At 44.0% G+C, this 11,175-nt stretch overlaps 1 protein-coding gene across 1 annotated transcript in view; it reads left to right on the top strand.

The window, feature by feature from the left end:
* Nucleotides 1-7,845: 7,845 nt before the first annotated feature.
* The window catches only part of LOC111233941 (prospero homeobox protein 1-like), a 30,790-nt gene continuing 27,460 nt past the window's right edge, over nt 7,846-11,175 (top strand). The window contains exons 1-6 of the mRNA XM_022761874.1: nt 7,846-8,196; nt 8,414-8,750; nt 8,877-9,040; nt 9,487-9,559; nt 9,596-9,952; nt 10,019-10,719. Of these exons, the coding sequence (XP_022617595.1) occupies nt 7,846-8,196; nt 8,414-8,750; nt 8,877-9,040; nt 9,487-9,559; nt 9,596-9,952; nt 10,019-10,719 (1,983 nt within the window). The remainder of the gene's footprint in view (nt 8,197-8,413; nt 8,751-8,876; nt 9,041-9,486; nt 9,560-9,595; nt 9,953-10,018; nt 10,720-11,175) is intronic.

The following is an 11,175-nucleotide window of genomic DNA, read 5'->3' as shown; positions in this document are numbered from 1 at the left end:
GCTGTCTGACCATGACTTACATTTGTTTGGATTGTCAGTTTGGCTCTTTGGTTAAATCCTGTAATGTTAGCAGCGGCCGGTTGATTAAAAACCTCACTGTTGGTACTCGGGTTGTCGGGTCACTCAGGGATGTCTGCGTTCAACTGCAGCGGATAAACTGCAGGGACAGTTCAGGGGTGACTGACCGTGACTGAAACACACACAGAAAACACACTCGCAATCCCACACTCTCTCTCTCTCTCTCTCTCTCTCTCTCTCTCTCTCTCTCTCGCTCTCTCTCTCTCTATCTATGCTCACACAGTTTCCACCTTCTTTTCTCTCTCTTTTCTCTCTCACAAATGCAAGCACACTGGTTCCATGTATGTGTATGTATGTGTATGTGTGTCATCCATTGAACAACACACTCTCTCTCTCTCTCTCTCTGTCTCACAGAAACACTGATGGGGGTCATCGCCACATCAGGCAAGTAAACACAGGGAGTTCAACTAGTTAAACATTTATACATTTTTTTTCTACTGTACAACTGCTGCAAATATTTTCAATACTCGCCCATTAGTTTAAAATAAGTGAAAGCACATACTTGTGAATATTATCTACACTTCTTTTTTTTCTTTTTTTTTAGATTCTTTAAAAATGTGAGAAGCATGTAGCAACACCTCTCTTGAGAAAAGACCAGTGTTAGTGTTATAAATTTACCAACTGCTCTCCTGCTCTTTTTGGCTTTTTGTTCTGTAAATTGCCATTATTTCCTTTTTTTCCACATTGTCTCATTCCTCCCGTTTTCAACAGCAAAGCTGTCTCATAAGCAAAATTAAAAGCTGCCCCCCTCCTCTTTAATGAGATAAAAGGATTCTTCCCGACACCCACACAATGCGCGCACACACACACACCGCCCCGTCTTATTTTGGCCTCACTCTCAGAAAATCGGGGTTTTCCCCCAAAATATATATTTCTATATAATCCCAGTAGCCATACTCATGTCATAGAAACTGGACTTTTGTTATCTTCTCTAAACGTGCGCATTTTCTCCTTCTCCAGCTGTGGCTCCGCTGCAGATGCGCGGCTGCACGCACACACGCGAAGAGGAAACACTCAAGTTCATATGAAAGTTACCAAACTGCAAAATGGCATCACCCAGGGCTCCGTGGCTCAAATAGGTCACAGCTTTTACAGCACATTGTTAATTGGAAAAAAAAAAAAAAAAAAGAAGCGAGCTTTGTGTGTTACACGATGGTGAAGTTCAGTTGCCGTCTCTGTGCTAAATAATTGGCAAGAGATCATTAGACAAACAGGGCCCGTTTGCCTCTGCATGCAAGGACAACCTGCGTAGCACGAAACACACCTCTGTCTCCTCGGGGGAAAATACTTACCGGACATTTCTGGAGTTTAATATTTGTCTTTTTCCACAAATTAAACCACACGACACTGCCGCAGAGTACTTTCAATAATTGCATAACTTTGTGTAAATGCCGATTATTCCCGTGCGTAATTAGGTTAAGAGGAGAGATGCTGGATAAGTGGCACTGCCATGCACAGCCCTGATACCGCTCGTTTGTTAGAACAAGAGTCCGCTGATGGGATTTAACACTGGATAATAATGGAGGAATTCTGTATTACTTTTAAGTGGCCTCGTCTGAAACAAGATGAACACAATACTCATAATTGTTTCATCTCAACAATAGATGCGCTTTATTTATAGTAGAAAATACAAGTGTTTTTCATAAGGTGCTCCCCACACACACACACACACACGCACACACGAAGCGCACTGCACTGGCATACCTTTACATGAATAAAACAGTAAATATCTCCATATTCACTCGAATCTGGCAAATCTCCAATCCATTTCCGCTTCAAATTGTTTTGAAAAATCATACAAAAATGTTGATATTATATGGTTCAACTTTTCTGCGATTTGCCTTGCTTTGTCCGTAGCTTCTCTTGAGCAGCCATCTGTCTCACACCTTTCTCTCAGAAACAGCTTAATGTTCACTCCACAGTTTAGACAAAGAGACAGAATTTGACACTCGACGGCTTGTTTAACAGACATTTTCCTCTGTGAATGGATTCTTCTTATTAGCTTCCCTGAAAATTTCCTTTCCCTTCATAGATTTCGTGTGTGTGATTTTGGTTTTATTCATCTGTTGAGCGCCTGTGGATTTACAAATGATGCGTCCTACAAAAAATGTCTGTGAAATAATTCCGGCTTTTTTTTTTTTCGACCTGCGCACTCAGAACAGAAAGCGTGAATCAGAGTCAATCAATGAGCCTCGACACTGTAGAAACCTGATGTTAACTCCGCAGAGCAATGACTCCAAACTCTTAACAATTTTATTTCATGAGGCCAAACTGACAAAAAGCTGCGAGTCTTTCAGCGAAATTGTAACAAGTGAAGCTGACATTTTTATGCAGTAAATGATAATTGGTGCGGGATTCAGTGGTGTGTCTTTACGCAGCCTGTGTCCTAAAAGGCCTCACAGTGTTGGCGTTTAAAATTCACTTTAATACAGTGTTTGCACATTCCTGTGGTGATATTTAATTTTAGAGCTCTCGGTGCCTTTAGAAGGACACACAGCGGGGCTGGATTTGTGGACACGGCTCGAAGCAAGCCTCCGCTCTGCTGAAGTGTCCTTGAGCAAAACACCGACTCCCTCTCAGCTCCGGAGGTGACCTGACTTCTGATCTCTGGAGAAGAGGGGAGTTTCCCCACCAGGAGTAGCTTATAGGCCTAATGTTTTTTTTCTCGGTTCGAGAAAACTTTCTGTGATTGACAAGGAGCGCAAAGAGGAACCCGCTTGTTTCCAATTACGCACACGCAATCACAGCTGCGTCAAGCCACGAAGGGAATGAAAAGAAACATAAACTTCATTAAAGCCTGTGTTTATTGGAATCTTAGCAATCAGAGCTGAGCTCATGCAGTGCACCTGTACATATACATACTGTTGTACTCGTTGGTAAAGCGTGAAAACAGTGAAATCAATGATCGTTGAACGAGGCTCTAAAATCATAGCTGTCGTTTTAAAGTTATTTTTTATTGAACGACACAAGTACACATGTTAAATTTACTGCTTTGATCTGTTCAACTGATGTATTTGTATCACAAACTGGGCTCTGATCTCCCTTCAGTCCTTAATTAAAAAGAAAAAAAATTGAATAGAAAAAAACAAATCATGCTTACACACGGAAAAGGAACTTATGTCCTTAAAGTGTGGTTTAAGTTAAACGGGAAATTAATTGTACAATGATTTTCTGCAGCGTCTCCACTAATGAGAAAAGTTGGTGAACCTGACTTTCAGTTTACCCTCCGCATCCTCCTCTGCTCCTCTCTCCTCCCTCTCCCTCTCCGCTCTGGCTGCTCGCTGTTTTCGGGGGGCTCCTTATAAATAAAATCCACCGTCTCCGGCTCCTCTTCCTTATTGGTCAGGTGGAGCCGTTACCTCACTCAGGGGCCGGTGACGCAGCGTCTTCACGTATCCTTCATGTGCGTCTCTTCTTGTTTCTTACTGAGAGTCTTGCCGTCGGTCAGAGGGAGAAAGCGGGATTCGCGACGAGCCGAGAGTGGCGGACGGACCGGGTGCGCTCAACACTACACACTTCCCATCCCGGGAGGAGAGCGGCGCACAAGAGCAACCTCTCTCTCTCTCTCTTTATCTCTCCCACTCTCTATCTCTCTCACACACGCACACACAATCTCTCTCCGAGTCTCTCCGTCTCTCTCGCTCCCTCCCGTACACACATTCGCGCCCGCGCGCACGCACGCTCTGCATACGTCTCCACTTTGCCGTGGTAAATTACGGCATTGATCTCAACGGCGAGTGCGGATCTGTCTCTTGTGTTCGCCCTTTCTTCGACGGACCGACTTGGAGGAACGCTCCAGAGAGAAGTAAGAACAAACTTATTACACTTCTTATTTATCACGGTTATTGTTGTCACCAGTGGGCTCACAAAGGCTATCGTAGGCTGTGTGTGTGTGCATACGTGTGTGATTTGTCCGATCGCATCGTGTGTGTTCGGTGTAACTTAACTTCCACTGATGGTTCATGGAGACGCTCCATCCCCGTCACACATCACGGATCCAGAGGGTTTAAATGAATTTTTCCGAAACTGTTTCTGCTCATATTGACTTAATGCGCGTCAGTCTCACACTGCTTGTGACTTTTTCCGGCTCTGTGAACGTTGCTCCGTGGACTAAAATCACTGATAGAAGTTTTTTTGTTTTATTATTCAAATGAGGTTTTGTTCACTGTTTGCTGCCGTGATTTTACTTCGGTTGTGGACGCTGCCGAGGTGAACTCCGTGGATTCACGCTCCTGTCGCTGCTTTTGGACTTCGTGACAGTTGTTATCGGATGATTAACAAGTCGTTCACAGAGATGCGTTTTAAAATCCTCCAGCTCATATTCTGTTTGTCAAATTAAAACAAAGGGAGAACTTTGACTATGGATGAGAGAGACAATCTCCCTGCTTCCAAATCAAATTAATGTCTTTCAAGAATTTAAGTCAAGTTCCATTTAATTAATCTGCAGTCAATTAATTCAGTATGATTGTCACTAAAACAAGAGCCAACAGCTTTGAATTCTTCCTCTTTACTCATGGAATTAAACTTTATACGCTTTAATTAAAAAATTAAAAAATAAAAAACGACATATTAAGGTGGAACTACTTCATGTTTGCAGCGTGCGCCGGTCTACCTCTCCTGTTGCAGCAGGACTGCTGCTGTCTGTCATTACCGTGGACTAATGATTGTTTAGAGAGTGACAGTCATCTCTCTTCATTTGCCGTCAATAGCGCCGTGCGTAAAAGTAGCAGCTTGTGTTTTGTGTCGGTCTCTGGACAGCGGTGCTCTCTGCTCAGAGCGCACACAGGCAGCTACAGTGAGAAGGAATGACGGGGATCCCCTCAACACTGAGGCGTCACATATTTTTTCGTACCTCATTTTAACAAGAATAACTCCGTTATTTTGTTCCTCTCAGAGGCACAGAAGGAGATAACAGATGTGCAAATTATGACCTCCGACTAGGACAAAAAGTTTGATTTCCTAAAATCATTTTGACCCCGTTTTCCTTTTTTCTAATTTTAGCCAGAAGTATTTATATGAAGCTTAAATAATTCTAGATAGACTCCCCTGAGAGAAATTAATTTATCCATAAACCACAAAAGGGTTGCATTCATTTGAAATGAAAATTAGACTTGTGCAGTTGCAGTTACTCATCAGTCACTTCTAATTTCAGTTCTCAATTGCAGAGCCAGTTATTCCTGCCCTTCAAACTCAGTGAGAAAAAAAGTTTCTGTTTTGTTACAGAAACCACACACACAGACACACACACACACGGACACACACACGGACACACACACACACACACACACACACACACACTCTCACATCTCCTTTCAATGGACCTTTCACTGAAGCTCTTCTGAGCATGAACGCAAAAGGTACAACTATGCAAAAGTTTTACACTTGTTGTGTGTTGCTGCTGGTGTAGAACAGAACAATGTCTGAGTTTGTCTGATATAATTTTGTCAGTGATCACAGAAAAAGTGATAAAGACATTTTCATCCTCTATTGCTTTGTGTTTTACTCATTCAGACAGGAAACACTGGCTGTTTTTACACTGATACACCCTCAGTTTGACCTCAGAGACAAATTTCAAAATAACCAAGTAAGTAAATAACCAATAACCAAGTTTTCAAGCTCTTTGGACCCCCCTAATCTAAACTGTTTGTCTCTCACTCTCTCTACCACCCCTCTGTGTGTGTGTGTGTGTGTGTGTGTGTGTGTGTGTGTGTGTGTGTGTGTGTGTGTGGTGGGTGTGTGTGTGTGCCAGACCCCTGTACAGAGTAATGCCAAGAAACCAATAATGCAAACAGTGAGCAATGTGTGTATGCATGCGTGGACTGTATGCGAGTGTGTGTCTGGTGTATCTGGGTCACTGCTGGGCACTGTGCTGAGGGGCTGAGTGTTTTTCTGAGCACCTCTCGTCTACAACACTGAAACTCAGAGTCACATTCAAACTAACCCTTCTCCCCTGCTTGGACAGTATTTCATTTGGTAATGGCCCTGCAGGAACACAACAGTGTCTGCTTTGTCGGCTGTTGTTGGCTAATGCAAAAGCATTTCATTTTTATACTTGATTCAGTCTGAACGTGTATTTGAGCACGTTGACATTTTTGTCTTTCTTTAAAATCTGTCACAAATTTGTTCTTATGAAAACTGCTCAACTCCCATGAACGCAGCTCTACCAAACTGTTGTAGGAAGCAGCTTTCATTTGTGAAATATTTCCCTAGACCTGACCGTGAAATCATTTGCAAAACAGATGCAAACAGGTAACATGGAAAACACTGCCTATATGTGCATGTGTGTGAAGGTACATACGCAAGCAGATACTAACTTGCACCATCTAAAAATAGCCAAAATTCATTTTTGGTGACGCTTTTTGATGGTTTTTTTTCAGATTTGAAAATGAATGAGGAAAGCAATGTTGAAAATCAGCTGGGACTTAAATTCAATTTTAGCCTGAGAATTTTCTTTCTTTGATCTTTCTTTAATATCCATTTTGATAGTTCAGGTTTGGATACCCTACACTTTTTGGACATTTTTGCAAGTATCTTAGTCAATGTAAACCAGATATAGGTGATATTTCTGAATAAGGATGAAGCCAGCTCTTCAACTTTCCCCACTCCTAGGTTAGTTTTAAGTGTTTCCAGAGCATCAATAGATCACATTTGCAGTGTATTAGACAAGAAATATTCACTCGTCAAAAAAAAAAGAAACCTTTGATATGAAGTGCACAGAGAACTTGTCAAAACCCGGTAGTATTTATACGAATTCAACTTTTCTTGTTAAAATCAACTATTTGACGTTCAATAACGTCAAAATTCACTGTTTTTAAATATGTAAGATAAGTAGCGACTGTTTTCAAATCATGTGAAGAAGTAAAAAAAAAAAAAAAAAAACAACACAAAAGGGAGAAAAAAAATCATTTTTCTCTTCTTGAGAGTGAAGTGAAATCCCTCTGACAATAAGAGAGCCTGTCGATTCTTCACAGCTCCTCACAAGATGCAGAAATCAAGGTTACACCTCAGGGGAGAGGGAAATGGGAAATTATGTTGGTTATTACAGGGAGGTGTTACTCCTCTGTGGGAACATCTCCTTGAACTATTTTAAAGAGTGTGTTTTATTTTCTCATACCTTGGTTTTTGATCAAGAAATGCACTGTGAGTGATTTCTTTTGTATAGTGCTCAGAGTGTGATCAATAGAACTGACTGCCCCTTTTGCTTCTGTCAGGTATGTTGGTCTGTGCTGTTTGACATTTTTGCAATGGTTCCCTAAGTGGTGATTTATGTGTCATATTTATTGTCTACTCTGTATGAACAAAATGTAAAACAAGGACTAAAGACAGTTTTTTCTATTTTGGAAAGTCTTCTGACGCTGTTAAAAGCCATAAAGCATTTCCAATTCACCAGACCAATTCACTGCTTTTAATAAAGTCTTTTCTTTTCATTTTAGTGCTAGTACATCCAACAATTCAAAACATTTTTCTTCTTCTTTTCCTCCTGTACAGACCAGCATTATTTTAAAAATTAAAAGTCATTAAATATAGCTACAAATTTTTATGAATGGGCTTTTCTATGACCAAAAAATGATCACTTCACGCATGATTCTGCTAAATGATAATCTCATTTGCAAATGAAAACTTTAATACTCTCTGTAGAGTTTAGCAAAATGTTTTTTCCTGAGTGATATTGAAAAGCATCATGTTTGTTTTTATTGATGACCAGGTAACGCCTCTCATCCGTGTCTGTGAGGACCCTTGGTCATGTCCGTTTAGCTGCCCTGCGGGATGCCTGATCATGACAGCACCACCCTCCTAACCAGACAGACAAAGCGCCGACGTGTCGACATCGGGGTGAAAAGGACTGTGGGCAGCGCAATATTCACCCGCGCCAGAGAGACCCTGTTCGACAGCATGAACCAATCGCACGGCCCTGATCAGGACGGAGACTGCTCGTTGGTCGGTCACGGCCACGGGGGAACAACCAGTGATGGAGAGAAGTCAAATGTTTTGAGGAAGTTGCTGAAGAGGGCCAACTCGTATGAAGACACCATAATGCCTTTCCCCGGTGCTACCATCATCTCTCAGCTACTGAAGAATAACATAGGAAAGAATGGAGGCAGTGACTCAGGTTTCCAGGTATATACAAACACACAGGTAGTGATGAAACATTAAGTTAATTAATCAATTAGATGTTTTCGGTTTTGATAATTAATGGTTTTAGCCGCCATTGCATTTCACCCTTCAAATCAACCAAACAAACAAGGCCCTTAATAGTCTTCAATCCTCATCCATTAAATCATTCAATTAATCCATTAATTGTTTATTAATTCTGTCCTCCTGTTGTCCATCACAGGGGAGTGGAGCTCTGTCCAGTGGAGGCTCAGAGATCCAGGCCGAGGACGCCTGCAGCAACTCCTCCCGCGACCAGGACAGCCCATCTGACTGCCTCTCTCCTGGGCCTCCTCTTCCCCCTCCATCTTCCTCCTCCTCTTTCGGACGGCCACCGCCTCCTTCAAGCCTCAACTCCCATGCTCCCTCTCAGCCCCTCTGCCTCTCCTCCTTTGACTTGGACAGGCTGTCGGATGAGCACCTTCGTGCCAAACGCGCCCGCGTGGAAAACATCATCCGCGGCATGAGTCACTCGCCGCATGTCCGGCCCAACGGCAGCGACCACAACCAAGAAAGCAACCGTGAGAATGAGAACAGCAGCAACAACAGCAACAGCAGCAACGATCACAGAGGAGACACCAGCCACAACACCAGCAACCACAACCATATCCGGAGTGACTGTCCCTCCTCCCTCCTGAGCTCTCCAGGTTCGCGGGCCGGTGTCGTCGGCATCGGTGAAGTTTACAGGGAGAATAAGAGAAAGCAGCGTCTGCCACAGCAGCAACACAGCTTCACCCAGCTGGTGTGTTCGAGGCAGGAGCAGAGACAGGAAGAGAGACGGCAGCTCAAACTGCAACTGGAGGACATGCAGGTTGGTAGGGGATGACATTCAGGGCATCTGCAGCATACATATATATATATATATATATATATATAAAATGGGAGTAAAAAAATAAAATGGGAGTTGATGACGGTTGATGCTTTTGTCTGTGTTATTGGAGATTCAAGAGTTTACTGAGCAACATGGCACTAGACCCTGGATTTCAGGGTCTAAAAGAAGGCCAACTTTTCAACAGTAGGAATATGACAGTATGTACATATTTCTTGAATTTGTACCTAGAGAGAAGCAAGAACTGATGTAGGAAAATCATTGCTTGGTGTTTTGCACATTCAAAACAGAAGAACACATGACTTTCTTTAAAGTCAAGTGGGTTGCACATAATTAAAGGCATACTATAGTATTTTCATCTCTTCTTTGTATTTTCCCATGATATTTAAAGGAGACATCGCTAACATTTTCTATCCTCTCTTGTTCAGAAACAACTGCGCCAACTCCAGGAGAAGTTCTACCAGATCTACGACTCAGAGACAGAGGAAGAGGAGGAGAATGGCGAGAGTGGAGAGGTCGACCGAGGAGGAGAAAGAGAGGAGGACGGGAACTTGTCAGAGGACAGTATCCGCTCTGACGGCCTGGAGGAGAGGCACAGGGACAGAGGGCGCCATAGCCATGACGAACTGTCTGAGCTGGACCCAGGTCTGTTCCTGGACCGGGCCCGAGCCCTCCTCCGCGAACAGGCCCTGTTAGATGGAGACATCGAGGAAGATGTTGATGGCAGGGATGAAGAGGAGCGGAATGGAGAAAGGGTGATGAAGAGGAGAGGCGGAGCAGCGGGAGGAAGGGGGGGAGGAGGAAGGCAGTTAGCAGAGACGCTGAAGCAGGAGCTGAACTGTGCCGTGTCGCAGGTCGTTGACACCGTCGTCAAGGGCTTCTCTTCACCCAAGCAGGCTGTCAGTCACCATCATGGCTGCCACAGCAACACACCAGCTGCACCCTCCTCTTCCTCTAACTCGTCCTCTTCGTGTCCTCCACCTTTCGGCCCCCTCCCCTCCCTCACCCCGGATTCACGCTTTGGCAGTGGTGCCCTGGCTCTCACTCTGAATGGTGATGGCAGTCCCACCCCTAACTACCACTCCTCAAACCCGAGGCTGCACTGCTTTGGTGATGTAATTGTCCCAAGCCCGCTGGATTCATTTGGTGGTTTGAGCGGCAGACTGAGTGGTGTACCAACGCCAAACGACCAAACAGAGGCACTGCCACTGGTGGTACGCAAAAGTGGCGGGGGAGGTGGAGGAGAGAACATCAACCCCTCTCTTCCTCCTCCTCCTCCTCCTCACCATCCCTCCCTGCACCCCTCTCCCCTCACAGCCTCTCTCGGGTTTAGCCCTCCATCGTTTCGCCACCCATTCCCTCTTCCCCTTATGGGTTACCCCTTTCAGAGCCCCCTGGGGTCGCATGGGGGTGGAGCTGGCTACCCCCCAGGGCCCAAGGACCACCATCGGTCCTCCCCCGATTCCATGGACATGACGCGGGAAACTGTCAGCCTCAGAACCAAAATGGCAGCCCTCGGAGGGGGCCATCTCAGTCACCACCACCACAGGCAGAGCTCACCGAGCCAGCATGGGCCAGAGGGTCTGTCCCTGTCCCTCATCAAGTCTGAGTGTGGGGACCTGCAAGACATTGCCGACATATCGCCCTACTCAGGCAGCACTGTATCCTTGTCACTGTAAGGTTTTGTACCTGTGTGTGTGTGAATGTTTTACGAGTGCTTTAAACCCTCAGGTTATTCTCACCGTATCAATTTTCAGTGGTTAAATCTATGAGTTCAGATTAGAATTCAGATGTGTCCCAACTCCATACTACATCAGCGCCAGACTGCAGTCCACAAATTTCATTTATTTATTTATTGTTTAATTTACTGTCCAGCTTTGCCATATAGAATAAGCATATAGTATTGAATTGGGACACATTGGTGTCATTACGTATTACACTGAATATGTGAAATATTAGCAAAATAATACCTTTAAGATTTTGTTTGTGCACTAGGAAAGCAGAGATTTGATTTCTCTGCTCCACAAGAGTCACATTTTTACCACAGTCAAACACACTGAGACGTCTTATAGGCAGCAGCCAGTAGTCACAGAAAGTCTTTAACATCAATTAATCTG

Source organism: Seriola dumerili, unplaced genomic scaffold, assembly GCF_002260705.1.
Source record: "Seriola dumerili isolate Sdu_G_001 unplaced genomic scaffold, Sdu_1.0 BDQW01000019.1, whole genome shotgun sequence".
NCBI classification, from domain to species: Eukaryota; Metazoa; Chordata; class Actinopteri; order Carangiformes; family Carangidae; genus Seriola; species Seriola dumerili.
The sequence above is the reverse complement of the archived record's forward strand: the minus strand, read 5'-3'. Positions and strand labels throughout refer to the sequence as shown.